General features: G+C 43.8%; 1 protein-coding gene across 3 annotated transcripts in view; it reads right to left on the bottom strand.

Annotated features, from left to right (window-relative positions):
- adcy6a (adenylate cyclase 6a) overlaps positions 1-23,027 on the bottom strand; it is a 55,245-nt gene that overhangs the window by 11,314 nt on the left and 20,904 nt on the right. For 2 of the 3 annotated variants that reach the window (XM_014145539.3, XM_082962005.1), the window contains 2 exons: positions 1,468-1,617; positions 1,169-1,290 (listed from right to left, as the gene is read on the bottom strand). In XM_014145539.3, the coding sequence (XP_014001014.3) occupies positions 1,169-1,290; positions 1,468-1,617 (272 nt within the window). Of the gene's footprint in view, positions 1-1,168; positions 1,291-1,467; positions 1,618-3,559; positions 3,783-4,276; positions 6,015-23,027 lie in introns of those variants that run through there. The other variant, XM_082962006.1, reaches the window with a different exon arrangement.

Raw genomic sequence — 23,027 nt, 5'->3', positions numbered from 1 at the left:
CACATGTCCATGGCTTGACACAAGGTAACTGACCCCCAGAATCATAAATATATATATTTTGAACCACGAACCTGTTGATAAAAGCTTGTGAGAAGCTGATCCTTCAATTCAATTGATTAAGGCATAATTCTAAAAATGACATATATCATTTTCAAAAATTCAGTCACTTGTTGATATTTTGCTAACATTATAAAAGCAATATGAACTAGAGACAATGGCCTGTGCTTAAACGTTTATTTTATTCCAGGTCATCAGGTTCTTCGGCTGTCCCCAAAGAAGAACCCTTTGAAGAACCCTTTTTGGTTCCAGGTAGAACTCTTTTGGTTCCAGGTAGAACTTTTTGGGGTTCCATGTAGAACCCTTTCCACAGAGGGTTCTACCTGGAACCAAAAATGGTTCTAGCTGGAACCAAAGAGTTATCCTATAGGGACAGCCAAATAACCCTTTTGGAACCTTTTTTTCTAATAGTGTAGCTAGCATGATACTTGAAACCTATGCTGTCATTTAGTCACTAGATGGGTTAAGAAAATGACATATTTTTGGAACCTTAAACTACTAAATACTCTACAATCCTCAAAACCCCTTTTTGTTGATAACATGGTCGGACAGGGCTGCTTTTTTAGCAGGGAGCTCGTCCTCCGTATTAGGAACGAGCTGAGTTCACTACGTCATTCTAGCTTCTGTGTTAACTTAGAAAATGGGTGAGCTACTTTTGCCTGTGTTACTTTCATCCCTGCTCTCCCCTACTGTTGAATATGAGGCACAGAAATGCTAATAGTAGTTTGCCTAGAGCCATTTTTTTTAAACCTTTATTTAACTAGGAAAGTCAGTTAAGAACAAATTCTTATTTACAATGACGGCCTACACCGGCCAAACCCGGACGACGCTGGGCCAATTGTGCGCTGCCCTATGGGACGCCCAATCACAGCCGGTTGTGATACAGCCTGGATTCGAACCAGGGTGTCTGTAGTTACGCCTCAAGCACTGAGATGCAGTGACTTAGACCGCTGCGTCACTCGGGAGAGTGATAAAAGCGTGACAAAACCCATGAACATTGTGTTAAGACGTTAGAAGTCATAGCTCTTGTCAGTTTGGCTTGTTCAAGTAATGCTGTGATTACAGATGTGTTGTTGTCAGGGGTTATAAGGACGAAAGTGTCTATGCTGACCTGACGTTGTCATGTTTTTGGATGTAGATCTTATGGAACATCATGTCTTCCTTTTTAGCGTTGATGTCAGCCTTCATCTCCATGGCAACATGCCTTGGCAACACAGAGAGCAACAGGCGCTCCTGAAGTGTTGGGAGAGAAAAAAAAAACTGTCTTGGTTAGCAGCTGCATGTAATACTTATGTCCTTCAAAATTCCTGCTTTCTGTCAGTCAATGGAGGTGTTTACAGTGTGTGTTTGTGTGTATCTGTATTAATATGTCTGTCTGTCTGTCTGTCTGTCTGTCTGTGTGTGGTGTACCTGCTGCTGGTTCTCTCTCTGCAGGTGCAGTCTGGCCTGAATGTATCCTCTGGTCTCCTGGAAAGCCTGTCTCTGAGACACCTCGGCAGGGTAGTGGGTACATATCCCAATGATGTTAGTGCACAGGAAGATCAGCACATTGGCGTTCAGCTAGAAGAGAAGAGGATAAAGAGAGGGGGGACATTTAGAGCCTTGACCCCACATTTAAAAATGATCTGTTTTTCCCGTAGCCCTTTACACTCGTACCTGTATACAGGTTGAAAATGGCAGATTTGGACACTGATAAGTTCCTAGATTGGAACGTAGTGGCTGTACAGTAACACGCTGTACATGCTGTCAGAGCTCAGGGTCTCTGCTTCACAGAGCTGTATCGGTTTTGACTGACAGCCGTTCTAAACTTGAGCTGTAAATGAAGAGGATAATAAACACCGCTTTGATGTCATACAAGCAAGCCAAACGCCCGTGAGTCCAAATGTGCACTGCACATTTCCATATCATAAAACTCTGGGATGCAGGGCTGTGTTCCAAACAAAACAACTACAAAGTCTGCTTGCTCTAGCTCCTCAACGGCACAGCCTGGAGAGCTCAAAAAAAGCACCTTATTGTTGAAGACTCTTCTTTGAGTCATAAAAGCAAATTGAAATGACTTAGGATCTGTGCACACTGTGGAGAGGTGTGTGGTCACATGGAGACAGCAGTTTGACCTCTCACCCAAATTTTCCAAGGCTATTATTATCATGTTACTGAATGTATCCAGAGTATTTTCAGATGTAGTTATCAACAAATATTGCAAAAAGTACAGTAAATGTAAAATGGACCTAAAATCAACAATGTAATGTTTGGATTCAGTCGTGTCAGGTGAACTGTTGTGTCCTCACCTTTAGTCGAATCATTTTCCCATAATCACCAAACGGTTCACTTTTATTTGCTACCATGGTTATGCATACGCTTTCCATATGTCTTGTGTAAAACATTTTAATGTAGCCCTATCCATATAGGCCAATTCCCACTAGTGTAAAGGGTTAAAGGCCTAATGCGTTCAAACATTTGATTTCTCTGTGTTCTTTGAGAACACTATGAAAATGGGATAATACTGTGAAATTGTGAACATTATGAGTGTAAGAGCTGTTTGAAAAGGCCACCTGAAATTTCAGCCTGTTTTAGTGGGATGGAGTTTTCGTCTGCCTGGTAACATCACCAGGTTGCAAATAGTGTTAATAGCCCGATAAGAAAGAGCATTTCAAACCTCTCTGCCAATAACAGCTAGCTTTCAGACCACTCCCAGACAGTCCAAGCTAAATTTTTGCTTAAGAAATGTATCTTTGCTATGAAGCTATTTTTGCTATATTTGACCATTTTTATTGAAAACAATCACAGTACGGTACTTAATTGTTATCCAGAAATGATTTGATATGGAGATAAAAACAGCTGCATTGGACCTTTAACATTCTGTGCTAGGGGGCGGAGTAGAGTCCTGTTGTGGGTACCTGGATAGGGGTTCACAGTACAGAATCAATACAGTAATGAAATACACAAGGAATCTGATACTGAAATGGTATTTTCCTTGCCATGCATTAAAACAGTGGCACAGGGCTACTGACATTTCTACGGTTGACAACATCTCCAGGAAATGCACCTAATTCTCTAGTGGGAATTTAAAGTATACGGATACCTCACAGTGGCCAAAACTATACCGTAATGAACACGTACCGATATCATAAAATCTACCCTCCCCATCTTTATCTCTCTCCCTACTAGAGATGAAACAGTATGAACATTTCATATCACGATTAGTGACCAAAATTATCACGGTTATTAGTATTATCGTGGTATTGTTAAAATGTGCTGGAAATGTTCAAAAAGTACTGATACACACACTGAAATCATTTCACCAAATTTTATATTGAAAACCAACAAACAAATAAAATGAGCAGCACTATGCACTTTTTGTGGGCATAAACATTAAACTAATAACATTAAAGATGGCACCATGTGGCCATGAGAGGTAAAAGTTTCCCTAGCACAGGTTTAAATGAGCACAACCTTAAGCAAATCAAATAAACAAACAACAAATACAATTAGCAGCACTCACTTTGTCGTGAGGCACGGCAACCTCCATCAGCCTCAGAAAGACAGGCCTCTCAACAATTTGAAATGGCATCATGTCCCTTGCAATGTAATATAAAAGGGGTCTTGAGCATTTTTTAATGGGTGCATAAGCAGCCTGCCTTTTTAAATGCTTGCTCGAGTGTCTGTGTCACAACTGTAGATGAGGGACCAGTAGCATCACTGGGTTTGCCTGCTGCACATCCACTCTGTAAACAAGGGAATAGCAAATGTATTATTACTACATTATAATTATTGCGCACACACACACGATTGTATATACTCACACAATAACCCCATGCACAATTGACAAATACAAATGAGTCTTAAGAAGACAGTGATAGTAATTGCAATGAGCCCAACAATTGACATAAATACAGGAGTCTTGTATAGGAGCCTATAGTGTTTCTCCTGCTGGAACAGTTGTAGAAACAAGTCGTCTACCGGATTTTAAATGAACAAAATATGTTGGTTGGGTGACTAAAACTACGTCACGTGTTATCGTGTGCAATGGGCGAATAGTGTCTGCAGACACGACGCATGTAGCAGCAGAACAACGTGTCGTGGTTTTACAAGAGTAGGTAACACTGACAGCTTCAGTTTACATCATTGACAAGCTATTAGCAAGTTAGACAGACAAACCATGACATGTTCCCCCATTCCGAAGTCCCCACATCATGCATTTAGCTAAAAGTTAACTTACCTTGCATTCGCTATAAAGTGGTGGGTGGTGGTCATGAAGATGACCCAAGAGATTTGAAGTGTCGCCCCCTTTCGCAGCGATTTTTGATTGTTGTTGCATGTTCTGCAGACAAGGTGATCATCTTCGATGAAGTTTCCCTCAGCACTCTTGTAAAAACCCAAAATACGACCACACTTCAGATATAGTCCTCTTGGAAGGCTGAAAAATCTCCCGAGCGCTGTCACTGCCTTCCTCCATGTTTTCACACAAAACAAAACCCACGTTGCATGCTGCGTCAGACTGTTGCTACATTTGGTTGATGCTGGATAGTATTTACCGTGAGTTTTTCAAACCGTGGTAATCAAACACGGTTTTAATGATAATTACAATTTGAAAGGGTAATACTAATCGTCGGGAGTTTTACTGTGGTTGATCGTGAAACCGGTAACCGTTTCATCCAGGGGCGAAAATCTGATATCCACTTTGGAGGGGACAATTACATTACATTTTCTCAAGAGCAATTCCTGAGGGGTACACCAAAAGTAGTGCTGTAACACATAGCCTACATTGTAATATGGTAAATGTATATTGAGGAACCAAAGAAATAAGGTGTTTGCCGTACTCCTAACTACCGGTACCCAAAACTACACAACTAATCACAACAGCAATACCATTGCCTTTAACAAATCTTAGTTCAGTCACCAGTTTAAGTTGAGAGTGGGGGTATCCATGGCATTTTCCAATTATGTTCCTATTTTACAAGTCAAAAAAATTGAGAACTTTTCATAATGTTGCCAAACAAAGACTCAACAAACTTACCTGAGACTCCCTGTCTCTGCCAGTCTGTCCCTGCATATCTGTCCCCAACTCTGCTGTCTGTGTGCCATCTGTTGCCTGCTCTGCCTAATGACATCATTGTGAAACATACCATTAGCATTTCACTTCTTTCTTATGAACATTTTATCAACTAGTCTTTGAGATATTAGGCTACTAGGGTTCTTACTATGCGTTTTGGTGTACTGAAAAATACTCTGATGTCCGTCTTTTATTTTTCTGCCATTTTTCTACCTGGCTGGCTACACACACAGTGTGTAGGTTATTTACAGTAGGAGACGGGCTTCTATCATCTTCAATCATTCTATATGGGCTTCGATCTAAAAGGTAGCTAGCAAATGTGAAACGGATTAAAATGACAAGAGTTGACAGCTGTATGAGTTCACCATTTACACAACATATGCAGCAACCTTTTGTAATTTTAATAGTCTGTTTCATATTGGCTGGCTTCCAACAATAGCTGAATTTGCAAAGCTAGCGAGCACCAATTCAGTTTCAGTGGTGTTTGCTATAATCTTTGCTACCCGGGTTAAATAAAAGGTGAAATTAAATAAATAAAAGTTCCCTTGCGACAATTTAGCTTTTGCAACGAGACCATTAAATATATTTAAGACAATGGTAGATGAGAGTGTAGTTCTGTTCAGTTTGGACTTCAGTTTATCGCTAACCTTATCACAGGGACTTTGAAGCACTAACTTACATCATCTGCATGCTGATTCCATCTTTGACGACGCCACATAAATGGAATAGGTACTAGCTAGCTTAATAGTTAATATTTGCGCGCTAGCTCTGCATATTCAGCTAGTGTGTGTGTGCGCGATTGACTGGATGAACCTCACGGCAGTTACGTAGCAAGCTAAGGAACTGGCAGTGGATCAAACCATTGTGAGGCAAAGGGCGGGGGGATCGCAATCTTTTGAAACTTAAAAACGCGCTATTAAGTGTCTATAATCAGCACAATTGCTTTCATTGCGTATTATTAATATTATTTAAATGACATAGTTATGTTTCAGTGATATATTGGGGGGGACAAATCATATTTTTCCCAGGATGGGGGGGTCGTGTCCCCCCCGTCCCCCCCGGGATTTCCGCCCCTGGTTTCATCCCTACACAGCTCTCTTTCTTTTATTCTATGATGGCTTACATACAGATTCACAGGTCATACTGTGGTCAAAGACAAAGTGTCCTTCTCATGGGCTGAGATGTACAGGTACATCATTATAATACCTTACTTACACCTGACCTTGTATGGAAACACACAGTAGCCATGCATTCACACATACACTCCTGCAAACACACAAATTCACACCCACGCGCTTCCACACATGCACACGCACACCAACAACAGCAACATTAACATTCCCTTTGGAGGCATGTTGATCCTGTTTGTGAAATCGTGTTTCCTCCTGTTCTCATCCCCTCATTGACCACCTCATGTTTTACAGCTTGCTTTCTGAACTCGTTACACTTTAAACGAAACAGGCATTTTTTATGTGTCCTGTGCCTGTCACACTGTCCCCAGAGTGTCCCCGGCTGCAGTGTGGGAAAAACAGCTGCCCTTTGACCCGCCGAGAAGCAGTTTCCTTTTAAGATGGCCTCTTCTTTACAGTATGCTGCGTGAGAGAGAGTAGAAACCCTCCACTGCTTTTGGACACAAACACAGGCTGGCCGCATGCCAACAGGAAACACTGTGATGTCACACCCTATGTGGAGACCCTAAATTAGCACAGAAAAGTTGTTAAGGGGCTAATGTGCCAGAGAGGGTTAACCAAGGTCTTCCCAATCTATACCACATCTTTCCATGGAGGTATAAGATAATGTATTTTGCCAACCCTCACCGTCTTTCTTTCTCTCTTATGCTCTCCCTTTACTTAATATGAAAGTGATTCTACCCTTCTAAATATTTGAATCATCCTGAAATAGACAGTTGAGTGCCACATCATTATGCAGGTGAAGCCTGACTCCTACTGGGCAGAAACAGTAACACAGGTAGGATTGGTTTGAATGACTTCAATTGATTTCAGTTTACAGTTTACAGCAAACATACAACCGTATTATTTTCCACACTTGAAAATATTCCTCCTCCCAAGAATATCTGAGTTCCGAAGATACTCGCACTCAAACCAAAAAAGAACAAATCCAAGCAGGCCGAGATGCAAAGATATACTTAATTTAATCCATGCTCGAAACAATACAAAGCTGAAAGTGCACAGTGCTAAAAAGTACTACAAAAGTGAGAGAAAAAAAGCACCTTTAGCACTTTTTTGCAATGTGCACTTTCAGCTTTGTATTTTTTTAAGCACGGATTAAATTAAGTATATCTTTGCATCTCGGCCTCCTTGGATTTGTCCTTTTTATGGTTTTCTCACGCACCTGCTGCCATTCATTCTAACCCTCATACAGGCTTCCTCCCAAGATTATTACACAGAAAGGGATGAAATCCCACCAAGCCCATGATGTGTGCATTTCGTCAAAGAAAGTCAGTTGGTGGCTAATACCCCCTGATCTCCTAATCCACATCTGACCCATGAATGAACTTTGAACTCTCCCTGACTTGCACAGGTGGATATGCAGTTTTTACACCAAAGAGGGAAAAATAAAACAGGAAGAATAAAAGAAAAGAGAAATATACATGGGGCAAGGGGGGAGCAAGAGATATAGAATGAGAAACAGTAATAAAAAAATTGAGAGACAGGAATATATGTGACCTAAGGGAAGGGGTGGAGACTGGGAGGGGTGAAGGGGGGTGAGAATAGAAAATAGAATAGCATACAATGGACGACAACAGATAACATGGAAGACAGGGGGATGTTGAGGGGAGGAAGGATGTGGTGGTAGTGGAGTGAGAGAGGGAGAGAGAGATAGTAAGGGAGGGAGTGAGGGAGAGAGAGGGTGAGAGAGAGATAGTAAGAGAGGGAGAGAGGGGAAGGAGTGAGGGGGAGAGAGAGAGCTGGAGAGGACAGATATGGGCCACAGTGACATTAGGCAGATGGCTCCTAGCACTCAGCTCTGTTTACATTACTCTCACAGTTCAAGCAAAAACAGCCCAGAGAGAATAATGAAACCTGGTATGTGTGTGTGTGTATGTGTGTGTGTTTACTTAAGTGGTCTGTGTGTACAGGTGAATGTATGCTGCCTGTGTGTGTCTAGAGAGTACTGTATGCATATACGTGAGGGAGAGTTTACATTGCCTTTGTGTCTTCTTGCTTGTGACAGAGTGTTGTCTGTGTGTAGTTGTACTATACGGTATGTATGTAGGATCACAGGCCAAGCCTAATTGCTTGTTTTTCTCAAGAGGGAGAGAGCCTGCAGGTTTAGGCGACAGCACACACACGTACTGTTCAGGCGCTCCACTCAGCACCATCTACCTGTTGTGGGCCTACACCTGTCCCAGTCTACAGTCACACACACACAAACACTAGTAACCTTATATTGTCCACGCCACAATACAGTAGGACATACTACTATTGTCCATTAATAATTTCCTGTAGTCAAATGACCTAGTGGCCTCATGTTACTCATATTCTTCATAAGTTCATAATTAATAAACAATATGTCTTTTTTTTTTATGCCGAAAATCCAGTGTTTCTATGACAAACAGTTTTGTCATATTTCAGTCTTCTGTGATGTATTTAAAGTGTAATATTGGGGATGCAAACTCAACATTGAATACATTCCAACTCTATATCTGACATGGTTCAGGTGTCTGTTTCTGTTTTATAAAGCCCATCACGAGATCCATACTTTTGTTTGAAAGTAGATTTCTTCAAGGCGACCGAGAAACACTCTTTGTGAACGCGGATTTAGCCCACTGCGGTAAAAGGTTAAGTCTATTACATAGTGATTATGACGACCCTCTAAAACAATAATAGTTGTAGTATCTCAGGGGGTACAGTCCAGATTTCCCTCAGAGTGACACACTGGGGGCAGCCAGCCACTCTGTAGACAGAGAACCTAATCCTTGGTTATCAAAATGGAGTTACGTAAACCAGTAGTCCCTGATTTAGACAGGGAAAAGAACAGCAGCAGCAATGACAAAACAGCACAGGATAAATTAAAATGCATTTAAAAAACCTCTAAAAGGCTTAGAGTGGATGGGCAGGCTCCATCAATAAAATGACCAAATGACTCAATGAATACGCAGCGGAATAAAAGACTGACGGACTCACTCAGTGATGACCTGAGATGCCTAAGAGTCTACAGTCTATACTTGTCAATCTAAAACCATACAGAATCTGGTACAACTTTGTTCCTCACAGCAAGAGAACATTCCAATTGATATGCAGTTCTGTTTTGAATCAGTGCATATTGTTTTGTTGAGTAAACAAATCCAAAAATGCATTGTTGCAGCTCTCAAATATTATTTTTTAACTTATCCTGGAAACCTCTTAAATCTCGTTTGATTGAATTGCACCTAAATCTCTTTAAGCATCGTGGCATAAACAAGAATGTATTCTTATGTGGACACACTGAAACATACACAATCAACCACTAGCAATTTACCCCCAGTCCCCCAGCCCAGGCCATGCTCCACCAAGCTGAACTCCTCTCCTCTCCTGTCCTATCCTCCTTGAACCCCACCACAGCTCCCCCTGCTCTACATCTGCTCTCCCTAGCCATCATCACCCTGGAGGGCCAGATGAAGATGAGAGTGAGTTAATGGAATATCCAGGGGGTTTATTTATAAGTTCGGCTCCTTTATGATGGATTTAGCTCACCGGTCATTTACTTTAGCAGGAAGTCTATGCTCTGGCCCTGGTGTCTATAAACATTGTCTTTTAAGGCCAGAGGAGATCCTTTCAACACGTCAGTCCCACCAGGGAAACAATTGTGCTTAGAAGGAGAGAGAAAGTCAGAATGTATTTGGAGAAAAGAGACAGCTGGGAGAAGAGAAAGACACAGAAAGAGTGAGCTCCTTTACGTAGCATCATCTTATGCTAAATAGCATCTTCAAATAGTGCCACAGACCACATTTGTGTCCAACATACTTTGCTAATTTGTCTAGAATCCCTTTCTAGTTGCCCATTACAAGTCAACCAAGCATTTCCCAAGCCCAACATCTTATACCTTATATGATTTATATTCAAATAGGTTTCCTTTGGGGAACGCTGGCGGTGACCTAATCTCAGAACCCAGAACCAAATCTTACACACGCTAAAGCTAGTAGCTGACTATTCTTTTAACTTCTGTCACCAGAGATTATGTGTGACCTAAAACTGTCCTGAACTGAGAAGGAGGACAGGGTCTATGTGGGGCCTCGTGCTGCTTATAAAGGCTGTAGAAGCACATATAAGCATTGATATAAGCAGAGTTAGGAAGTAGTGCTGAGTGATAATGTTGTTTATTTTTTGGTTATTTAATAAATAAAACTAAACAACTAAACCACAACCGACCGACGTCCCCTCCATTTTTTCAAAAAAAAATTGTGAGCCCACGTGCCGTTTCTCTAGAGAGAAATCACATAATTAATGAGAGAAATCAAGTCAATAACTATGTGGGACGTTGGGCTTAAGCAAATATTTAACCTAGTTCAGCACAGAAATGTGGTAATGAACTACAATGACCATGATCCATTACGCCTGTTCTTTCCTGCTTGGACAGAGACGAACACAACTTTAGTAACTGATTACATGTAATCTGATTACAAAAACTGTAACTGTAATCTGTTACATTATCTGTTACAAAACATTGTAATCGGATTACAGATACTATAGAAAAACCAGATGATTACTTCTTGGATTACTTTTATATTCAGAAAGGATGTTTGCAAAAAAAATACATGACACCTTTATGTTTTCTCAATGACATTCAATTCATTCCACTTCTATTTTACATTTTAGCAGACACTCTTATCCAGAGCGATTTACAGTTCCCAGCAAGGACACATATGGTATAGTAGCACTGCAGCAGGCTCATTCCTCCCCTCTTCCTCCCATCCTGCCCTCCTTCTTCCCCCTTTACAATATTCAGCCAACACCCAACACTGACGAACCGATCACAGCAGGGTGCTAGGAGCTCAGAGTGCGTGTGTGTGTGTGTGTGTGTGTGTGTGTGTGTGCGCGTGTGGATGTGTTTGGACCAGAAGTCCCCACAAGAATAGTAAACTAACAAACATTTTATCAACTGGGGAAATGTTGTTAGTCCCCACAAGGTCAAATGCTATTTCTAGGGGGTTTAGGGTTAAGGTTAGAATTAGTGTTAGGGTTAGAATTACATTAAGGGTTAGGGTTAGGAGCTAGGGTTAGTTTTAGGGTTAGGAGCTAGGGTTAGGTCTAGGTTTAGGTTTAAGGTTAGGTTTTTGGGTTAAGGTTAGGGTTAAGGTTAGGGTTAGTGTAGGAGTACGGGTTAGGGTTAGGGGTTAGGGAAAATAGGATTTTGAATGGGACTGAATTGTGTGTCAAGGTTAGCTGTACAAGACTGTGTGTGTGAGTGTGAGTGTGTGTGTGAAACCAGCAACCAGTGGAATCATTTGACAATTGAGCTTGCTTCTCCGAGCATTCCATCTCACACCAACTTCCCTTGGGTTACTAGCTGTGACTGTGAGCATGTTTGATGTTGTTGTTTACCTTTCAGTTACAATCCCATACAGTAAATCCATTCATTAGCTCCTCCCATGCTCTTACACAGACTGAGGTATACAATATTCAAAACAAAGGCCAAAGAAACATGGAAATACTGTGTAGTTGACATTGGCAGGAACAGGTCCTTAATCATTAATTTAGGTCTAACAGATAATAGACCTTGATGATACTGATGATGAGGATTTTTAATCAATATCCCTCTGTCCTCTCCCCTTCTCTGTAACCCCAGGGCTAAAGGGTTGTGGTTAGCATTAGCCCTTGGTGTGTGCGAAGGCCAGTGCCTCACACCTTGGAAGACTCTGACCTGTCAGAGAGGCTGTCAGAGAGGCTAGCACCACACAAGGTGTTCACTTAGCGGGCATTGCCCACATTCCACCGGCTCCCTCCAAAGACCTGCCGTCCACTACCCAGGAGGGGTCACTGAGGGTACAGACCTGGACCTAGAGAGTTAGGGTGGAGGGTACACTGGAACAGGAAAACTGTCAACTATACGCTAATGCTGATTGTTATCAACAGTAACTTTGTTGCCAGGTATAAAACACAAAATATTCATTGATATGCTGTAATGTGTAAACACATTACTATAGCAACCAACCTGCTAGCACCAATCCCATTAAATTACGGTAAAACACTAAAATCTCCCATCAATGAATTTAATTAATTTATTGATTCATTACAATTACGGTAGCATGTACTTGTTTACAGTACAACACAGTCAATTATATGGTATAATACTTTGCGTCATTACACAGTACATGCTTTGATGCTATATTTAGATTACAGTAGTGTACTGCAATATGAAATACAATAACTTACTTGCCACTTTACTGTCAAAATTACAGCAACCCCTTTACAGGGTACAGGCTAGGGCCCGGAGAGGGAGGGTGGGTGATACAGACCTGGGTCTAGAGAGGGAGGGTGTAGGGGGCTCAGGCTAGCAGCTAGCTATCCCTGTTCGGGACCCAATCACTGACTTCCATTCACTGTTTGTTCACTGTACCCAGAACTAGAACTAATCACTGTAATCCAGAACCAATCCTTCTGGAACATCAGCTTCCTCAATCCAAAGCCACGATCATGCATTTTCGTACATTCTATCCACAACAATCTGTGCAACCAGGAAAACAACAGGGCTGTCTCCTACATGCAGAAACCTGAGGTGTCTTAGAAACCTAACAGCATGGCTTTACAGTAGGAATTCTATTACGATTGAGGTCATTTCAAGACATGGATTAAGACATGGTAGCACTAGGTGGGAAAAGTCATTTAGTGGGACATAACTATACAGGAAGCGGAGAGGAGAGCTGCAGTGAATTTATAAGTCAATTTTCCCAGTGGGAACCGTGACTGATGGGATATTATTGCTGAAATGGGGACAGGGAGAGAGCAGTCGGAGCGCTATGGCCTTTCTGAAGCTTCTGGAAGTCCTTCAAACATCTGTGTTAGATCAGTCTGAGAGGGAACTAGTGACAAAACAGAACATGAATCATTCTCTATGAGCTTTGCCTCATGTCTACCTGTATATGTGTGTGTGTGTGTGTGTGTGTGTGTGTGTGTGTGTGTGTGTGTGTGAGCGCGCACGCACGTGCACGTGTGTACGCGGGATTGTCTCTCTTTTTCTTCAGCTATTTCTCTCAGTTTTTCTGTTGCAGTTTCTTCATCTTCCCCTTCTTTTTTGTTTCTCATTGGCTCCCTTTTTCTCTCCCTCTCTCACTACCAGTCTCTCCCTTTCCCTACCTCCCTCCCTCCCGCTGTCGTGCTAGGAAGGCATCTGCTGGGTTTGTGTACTCAGCCTGGACTCCATGTCTACACAGTTCTCTCCCTGCCCTTATCTGAAATGACCAGAGCTGTATGGACAGATAGAGGGAGGACCTGCCTATTCCAGTTCTGCTAGCCTGCCTGTCTTCTAGTGATGGGGAGAACAAAATCGATACAGTTACATATCGGGATATTATGTTTAACAATATATTGTATTGTATCGTTTTGACAATATCGCAATATTATGTTTGCGCTAGTTGGCTGTAACTGCACCAAAACTCCTTTATAGCTTGTTCGCCATCTTCTTTTTAAATAGGGAGTCAATCTGTTTACAGCACTTATATTTCCATAACTGATCAAAACTCATTTTCTAATGGCTGTCTCATCGAATCGCAACAAAATCCCAGTATCAAATCACAATACCTATTGAATCGAGAGAATGGAAAATACATATTGTATCAGTATCGTGTCGTGAGGTGCCTGGCAATTCCCATCCCTACTGTATTCTGTACTACTGTTTATGGGTGCAGACTAATCTGTCCACAAGAGATTAGCTGCTGACTGACTAACTAGTTGTCACGTGTGCTCCCTCTCCGGCCTCTAGGTCACCAGGCTGCTCGTTATGGTGCACACCTGTCACCATTGTAACGCACACCGTGTGGCTCAGTTGGTAGAGCATGGTGTTTGCAACGCCAGGGTTGTGGGTTCGATTCCCACGGGGGACCAGTACGGAGAAAAAAAATGTATGAAACGTATGCATTCACTACTGTAAGTCGCTCTGGATAAGAGTGTCTGCTAAATGACTCAAATGTAAAATGTAATGTCATCAGACTCCATCACTCCCTAATTACCTTCGCTATATATATGTCACTCCCTTTGGTTCCTTCCCCCAGGCGTCATTGTTTCATGTCTGTGCGTTATTCGCGTTTTGTATTACGTTCCGCTTATTTTATTAAAATACTCACCCCCTGAACTTGCTTCCCGACTCTCAGCGCACATCGTTACAGCAGTTAATTATTACCCCTTTCTATCAAGGCCTCACAAACTCTCAGCACCATCATTCCGAATCTGAGCCATCAAACAGGTCTGATAATAATAATACTAATGGTGGAACGCCCAAACAAAACCCCAAGCCAAACCACTATCAGAGTGAGGGGATCGGGTTATAGGCTTACAGCCTCCCACACAGTTCCTACTCCTCGAGGCTTGAAAAAACAGTGAGCTTTCACTACACCCGGAAGCATCCAAAACGTACAGCCTCACAAGCCCCTCAGCTGGCCGACCGCAGATAAGCTTCTCTGAACCAGACGGGTGACGGGCAACAACAAGAAAAAACACCCTGTGTTTCCCTCTCCCTCCCACACATTGCCCCCAATCTCCACTCAAGTGTCCTCTCTCCCAGCCATAGTCCATTCTACATTGGGACTGTGCCACATCGGCACAGGTTGTTTACAGCACAATGTACTGTTCCTATGGTCAGGCCTGTGGATGGCAGCCGCATTTAGCCGCCGTTTTGTAATTTGTGTTAGAGAACAAAGTCGTAGAACAGCCCGACCACTAACGTAAACCATTACCCTTGTCTTAACCTTAACTCCCTAATTCTGACATTCGGATGGTGAAAAACTGAGGTCACCAAACAAGAATGGTACAGGCTCAGAATTTGTCACCAGGCAGGTATGTCTATATGGTATCCTTTTCCACAATCTGATGGAAAGGGGAGAATTTTTTCCCCCCCATGCTAAAACGCAACAGCAACTCAACTGTATATACCGACACAGGCTACTGCGTCTTGAATACTTGAGTTGTAATTGTTTCCATGGCAACCGCGGGACTGAACTGAACACAAGCGCCGAGAGAGACACATGATTGGTTAGTGGTGGTGGTGCTTTTTTTTGTTTTGTTGTTCCAGTCATTCTCAGAAGTGATGCTAAAACGATGATTCCTTTCTCATGTTGCTCATTGGTTCTTGTCTGCTCTAGGGGGGTTGTTGCAAAGATCCTAGAAAACCTTGCTGCTCCAAAGGAAAGAAAACAACAACTTTCATAAACAGCAAATATAAAATGTGTGAAGTGTAAAAACGAGACACTAGGTGTATTCTCACCAGCAGAAACCCTGTATATCTGTGTATATGTATAGATCAGTGTGTAATATCTCTTGTAGAATCCCTCAACACCCCTCAAAATGACTAACCACAGTCAGCTCAGAATCCTGTCCAGGCAAAAGGAATTAAACCTTTTCCTCAAACCCTGATAAAACCCCACTGTTGTGTTCTTGTGATCCCAGAAGACGTGCTGGTAAGGATGACAATCTCAGTGTGACAGGTAGCCTTGTTAAAATGCCACTGTGGCGTTAAACGCACAAATAATTTATCAGGGTGGCTGCGTGGGAAGAATGTCGTATTCTCCTCCTTTGATTGCACAGCCTCGCTACCTTAACCTCCTCAACCTCCTCCTCTTCCTCATCCTCCTCCATCTCCACCTCCTCCTCACCCTCCTCCTCCTCTGCCTCCTCCACCTCCTCCTGCTCCTCTTCCTCCTCCTCTACCTCCTGCTCCTCACCCTATTCCTCCTCCTCTACCTCCTCCTCCACCTCCTCCTCTTGCTCCTATTCCTCCTCACACTCTACCTCCACCTCGTCCTCCTCCACCTCCTCACCCTCTTCCTCCTCTTCTTCCTCACCCTCCTCCTCTACCTCCACCCCGTCCTCCTCACCCTCTACCTCCTCCTCTACCTCCTCCATGAGGTATCTTGTTCTACACCCGAATGGCTGTTCAGGGGTTAACACCTCTGATGACCTGTTCTACACTGCTGAATAGGATGCCATGGGTTAAACAGTGTTTCCTTTAATGTTTCCCTTGTCTCAGGAAACATGGACCTTGGCTTCCCCGTCAAGGTCCAAGATCATACATGTAGGCCTGCTGCTCAAGACCCATTATCGAAAGCTTAATATGGGAATATTCAACAATATTTGTGGGTCATATATTATGAAACACTTAAAAAACACTCACTTATACAATATCTACAGAAAAACAATTACACTTGAGACATCCAGAAAGTTGTTTACACAGTGAGACGCTACAAGTACTCATTTTCCACTTCATTTGTCTAATGAAAGAAATATACTTTTTTTAACCATGTCGTGAGAAGTCAAACAGGCCTGAGAAACATTCTGTCTGTCTGTCCGTCCGGCTGTCTGTCCGTCTAAGTGCCACGGAAAAAATGACCAGCATGTTTGACTTTGTGTGTTTACGTGTAGTACCTGTGTATGTGTGTGTGTGTGTGTGTGTGGTGTGTGTGTGTGTGTGTGTGTGCGTGTGCGTGTGCGTGTGTGTGTGTTTGTGCATGTGTGTGCTTGTGCTTGTGCATGAGGGAGAGTGTGTGTTAGTGCGTGTGTGGCGTGCGAACGCACACATTGCTGTGAGTGGGAGTATACAGAGCGGGATAGAGTGAGTGGCTGATATGACGCAGACTCTGATAAGACTGTTCCATGTGACGCAACACAACGGTTAGCAGAAACACCAGGGGCTGGTTATTTTTAGGAACCAGTCTCTGACCTCTCTCAAGCCCTATATCAACAATGTCCAACCGCTACAATACACCAAACCTGCTGTGTCATGGACTCCTGGACCATCAAGATATATGTATTACAGTTTCAACCACAACACCGTTCTTAAAAATAAATCAAAACTACAAAGACCAACAAATTAGCTTGTAAGGGGGCAAAAATGCACATGGCCAGTTTACAGTTCCACTTTGCCTGTGGTGGCGGACACACATTGACAAGAACCCTGCCAACTTTTCCAATGTTTACATCACAACAATGAATCACACAACTATTACGACAATGTCTCAGTGAGATGGTTCCCATTAATGAGCTCCAAGAGGTTACACACACCACACACACACTACACACACACACACACACAGAGGAAAATGTGTTGGCCGTCATGTTCCTAAGGAAAAACAAAGAACAGCATTTCTGACAAAGCCCTTAATGAGAGCCCTGAGGGAGGGTGTCAACCAACAGAAACCAGGGGTTGTGTTCTGTCCCTGTGTGTGTGTGTGTGTGTGTGTGTGTGTGTGTGTGTGTGTGTGTGTGTGTGTGTGTGTGTGTGTGTGTGTGTGTGTGTGTGTGTGCAGTTAATTGATTCCAGCTGGGAAAAGAGAAGACTGGGGATTACTGAGAGAGAGAGGGAAACGGGGGGGGGGGGGGGGGGGGGGTATTTTGTAATTGACTGAGGCTTACTTCCAAAATATTTTATTTGGTTGTTTACAATAAAAAACACAGAGAGAGGAGGAAGAAGTTTAGGCCTATTTCGCTGGTTTTGACACCAAAAATAGTCAAACATAAAAACCAGGCTACACTATACACAGAAGCGATAGATGCTATCCAAGTGACACTGCCGGCACGTACCGAAATGTTATCCATAGGAAATGTTTGGTTCTAAATGCAGCATCCTTCAGGTCTACATTTAGACCTCTTGCCCTGTTACACAATGTGGATTTACGATGCCCCACCGGTAGCAAATAGCATCAGTGGTTATAATGTGCTCTCTCTCTCTCACTGACGTCTCATTCACAGGAGGTTTGTCTTAGTTCATTTGAGTCTGCTATCAACAACAGCTGGCTACAGTGAGCTTTATGACCTACTACCCATAATACTATTAGTGAAGCTAGACTCTCTCGGACGGCCAGTCAGGTTACTGCGGTGGGCCTTTCACTCCGCTACAGTATGCTAGCTGTTACATCATGATCGGTTAGAAACTTAACTGATCAGTCGGGTCATCTTCAACTCCCAGAGTCTATGGGCCATGGTCACTTCATTGTAACAGTTTTTTGTGCTACAAGGTTCAAAGACTTAAGGGCCATATCCCATCCCTAAGCCTCAACCTTTGTCCTATGTCTCCGAGTCTGTCCAGACGATTAGCCCTGAATTTAGCGGCTATGATGCAGCTAAAGGTACTAGTCTAGCATAGGGTTGCAAAGCTACCTGTAACTTCAGATAATATATGGCAATGTACACTATATATAAAAGAGTCTGTGGACACCCCTTCAAATTAGTGGATTCAGCTATTTCAGCCACAGCCGTTGCTGACAGGTGTATAAAATTGAGCACAATCCCCATAGACGAACATTGGCAGTAGAATGGCCTTACTGAAGAGCTCAGTGACTTTCAACGTGGCACCGTCATAGGATGCCACCTTTCCAACAAGTCAGTTCATCAAATTTCTGCCCTGCTAGAGGTGTAACTGTAAGTGCTGTTATTGTGAAGTGGAAACGTCTAGGAGCAACAACGGCTCAGCTGTGAAGTGGTAGGCCACACAAGCTCACAGAACGGGACCGCCGGGGTTGCTGAAGCGTGTAGTGCAATAAAAAAATTGGGTGTCCTTGTTTTGCAACTCTCACTAACGAGTTCCAAACTGACTCTTTAAGCAACGTCAGCACAAGAACCTTTTGTCTGGAGATCCATGAAATGGGTTCCATGGCCGAGCAGCCTCACAGATCACCATGCGCAATGCAAAATGTCGGCTGGAGTGGTGTGAAGCTCGTTGCCGGTCTCTGGAGTGATGAATCACGTTTCACCATCTGGCAGTCCGACGGTCGAATCTCGGTTGGCGGATGCCAGGAGAACGCTACCTGCCCCAATGCATAATGCCAACTGTAAAGTTTGGTGGAGGAGGACTAATGGTCTGGGGCTGTTTTTTTATGGTTTCGGGCTAGGCCACTTAGTTCCAGTGAAGGGAAATCTTAACGCTATAGCATACAATGACATTCGAGACGATTCTGTGCTTTCAACTTTGTGGCCCTTTCCTGTTTCAGCAGGAAAGGTCCATACAGCAATGGTTTGTCGAGATCGGTGTGGAACAACTTGACTGGCCTGCACAGAACCATGACCTCAACCCCATAAAACACCAATGGGATGGCCTGCGAGCCAGGCCTAATCGCCCAACATCAGTGCCCGACCTCACTAATACTCTTGTGGCTGAATGGAAGCAAGTCCCCACAGCAATGTTCCAACATCTAGTGGAAAGCCTTCCCAGAAGAGTGGAGGCTGTTATAGCAGCAGAGGGGGGACCAACTCCATATTAATGCCCATGATTTTGGAATGAGATGCTCAACGAGCAGGTGTCCACATACACTACATGATCAAAAGTATCTTAACTTTGGTTTGTTTATATTTTATTAACTACAAAAATTGTATTTGTATTTAATATAATTGTTTTATATCAACAATGGCATTATTTTCAACTATACCGCTGCAACTCGTCCAACTATAAACTTTTTTCACAACGGCCACCAGCTTGATGGCAAAACATTTACAGCAAGTACACGTTGGCCTAGTAAGATAAATAAAAGTGTGTAAAAAATAAATAAAGGATATTTCATCCTGAAACCCTCATATTAAAACACCAATGGTATTCACTAAGTTGATGGTTTATATTTAGGATAATATTTTACAGCTTTGTCATTCCATTTGTTATTTAAAAATCATATTTTTATTATTATTTCATATATTTTACATGTGATAAGGCCACACAGAGGGCCAGAGATAATTACAGACACCTGTGATAATTGGATCCGGTCTGTAATACCAATTTGTTTCAAGCAGACCACCATAGTCCCCGTGCTCAAGAACGCCAATGACTATCACTCGCATTATATAGCCATGAAATGCTTTGAAAGACTGGTCATGGCTCACATCAACACCATCATCCCAGACACCCTGGACTCACTCCAATTCGCATACCGCCCCAACAGATCGACAGATGACGCAATCTCCATTAAAGGTCGACGGATTAATCGGCATGGCCGATTAATTAGGGCCGACTTCAAGTTTTCATAACAATAGGTAATCAGCCTTTTGGATGCCGATTATGGCCGATTACATAGCAATCCACGAGGAGACTGCTTGGCAGGCTGACCACCTGTTACGCGAGTGCAGGGTAAGTTGCCAAGGTAAGTTGCTAGCTAGCATTAAACTTATAAAAAACAATCTTAACATAATCACTAATTAACTGCACATGGATGATGATATTACTAGTTTAACTAGCTTGTCCTGTGTTGCATATAATCAATGCGGTGCCTGTTAATTTATCATTGAATCACAGCATACTTCACCAAACGGGTGATGATTTAACAAAAGCGCATTCATGCCAGGGTATATGCAGCAGTTTGGGCCGCCTGACTCGTTGCGAACTGTGTGAAGACCATTTCTTCCTAACAAAGACCGTAATTCATTTGCCAGAATTTGACATAATTATGACAAAACGTTTATTCTTTCAGTGAAATACAGAACCGTTCCGTATTTTATCGAACGGGTGGCAACCCTAAGTCTAAATTGTCACGACTTCCGCCGAAGTTGGTGCCTCCCCTTGTTCGGGCGGCGTTCGGCGGTCGACGTCACCGGCTTTCTAGCTGCCACCGATCTACGTTTCTTTTTCTATGTTGTTCTGTCTTGATTGTACACACCTGGTTCCCATTACGTTATAATTTATTCCCTATTTAACCCTCTGGTTCCCACATGGTTTTGTACGTGTTTGTTCTTTGTTTAGTGTTCAAGACTTCTGTGAGCTGGTGTGTTTTTCCCTGCGTGGAAATCATTGTTGTTTATTTTCGAGTAAAGTACGTCTTTTACTCAGTTATGTGTCCTGCGCCTGACTCTGTCCTAACCGCTGCACACTGACACTTGACAGAAACACGCACCCTAAAAATGGAGTCAGCAGGTGCACCCAGTCCTCCGTTACCAGTGGAGGAGCGCGTCCAGCAGCACGCGACGATGCTCCAAAATCTTGGTACAGCCATGGATCGCGTGCTGCACATCATGGAGTGATGAGATTGAGGGGGTTTTCCCACTCCCCCATCAACTTCACCCCAACCCACACCGCTATCCACCCCTCTGTCACCTGGACCCAGTGGGATTCGGCTCTCGCTCCCGAGGGCATATGATGGGACGGCTGCCGGGTGCCAGGGGTTCCTGCTCCAGTTGGAGCTCTACATGGCGACCGTCCACCCGGCTCCCTCGGGACACGAGAGCGTGTCCGCCCTCATCGCCTGTTTGTCGGGGAAAGCGCTTGAGTGGGCCAACGCCGAATGGAGAGGAATAGACACAGCGTTGGTCCGCTAAGAGGATTTCACCCTCCGCTTCAGGGCGATCTTCGATCATCCACCAGAGGGGAGAGCGGCGGGGGAACGCTTTTTCCATTTCAGACAGGGGATGAGGAGCATACAGGACTTCAGGACCCTGGCTGCCAGCGTGGGATGGAATGAGAGGGCCCTGATCGACCATTACCGGTGTAGTCTATGTGAGGACGTTCGTCGGGAGCTGGCCTGCAGGGACACCACCCTTACCCTCGACCAGCTGGTGGATTTATCCATCCGGCTGGATAACCTGTTGGCCACCCGCGGACATCTGGATCGGGGTCCGTCCATTCCATCCCCCAGCACCTCCGATCCTACACCTATGCAACTCGGAGGTGCTGCTCTAAGGGTGACTGGAGGGGGGGGCCGTTTCCTGCACCACTGCTGGTCGGTGCTGGAGAGGTTCCCCAGGGAGTCGAGGCAGCAGGCAGGGCACTGGTGGATCGCCCCAGGTGAGTAGGCACCCGACTCACCCAGAGCTCCCTGTTGCGCACATGTGTGTATGTATAGAATTTCCTGAATTTTCCCCGCATTCCCAGCATAAGGCGCTTGTAGATTTAGGCGCAGCTGGGAACTTTATTGACCGTTCATTTGCACTTAGATTAGGGACCCCTATTGTTCCTGTTGATGTGCCCTTCCCTGTACATGCCTTAGATAGTCGTCCTTTAGGGTCGGGCCTGATTAGGGAGGTCACAGCTCCACTATGTATGATAACGCAGGAGGGTCATGAGGAGAGAATTAGTCTCTTCCTGTTCGATTCTCCTGCGTTTCCTGTGGTGTTGGGGCTTCCCTGGTTGGCCTATCATGACCCCACTATTTCGTGGTAACAGAGGGCTCTCAAGGGATGGTCACGTCAGTGCTCAGGGAGGTGTATAGGTGTTTCCATAGGTGCAACTACGGTGGAGACTCCAAACCAGGTCTCCACCATGCACATCCCCCATGAATATGCCAACTACCACCCTATCGACAGGGGGATTGTGCGATAAATCTCCCGGTAGACGCAGCACTTCCCAGGAGTCACGTGTATCCTCTGTCACAGGAGGAGATATATGTCTCCGAATCTCTGGGACAGGGATACATTCGGCCTTCCACGTCACCTGCCTCCTCGAGTTTCATTTTTTGTGAAGAAGAAGGATGGAGGTTTACCCCGTGCATTGATTATAGAGGTATAAATCAGATCACGGTTAAGTACAGTTACCCACTGCCTCTCATAGCCAGTGTGACCGAGTCATTGCACGGGGCACGCTTCTTCACCAAATTGGATCTCAGGAGCACTTACAACCTGGTGCGTATGCGGGAGGGGGATGAGTGGAAGACGGCATTTAGTACCACCTCTGGGCACTATGAGTACCTCGTCATGCCATATGGGTTGATGAATGCTCCATCAGTCTTCCAATCCTTTGTAGACGAGATTTTCAGGGACCTGCACGGGCAGGGTGTAGTGGTGTATATAGATGACAT

The sequence above is a fragment of the Salmo salar genome, chromosome 15 (genome assembly GCF_965601325.2).
Source record: "Salmo salar chromosome 15, fSalSal1, whole genome shotgun sequence".
NCBI lineage: Eukaryota > Metazoa > Chordata > Actinopteri > Salmoniformes > Salmonidae > Salmo > Salmo salar.
Note: the sequence above shows the minus strand (reverse complement) of the source record. Positions and strands in the feature narration are given on the sequence as shown.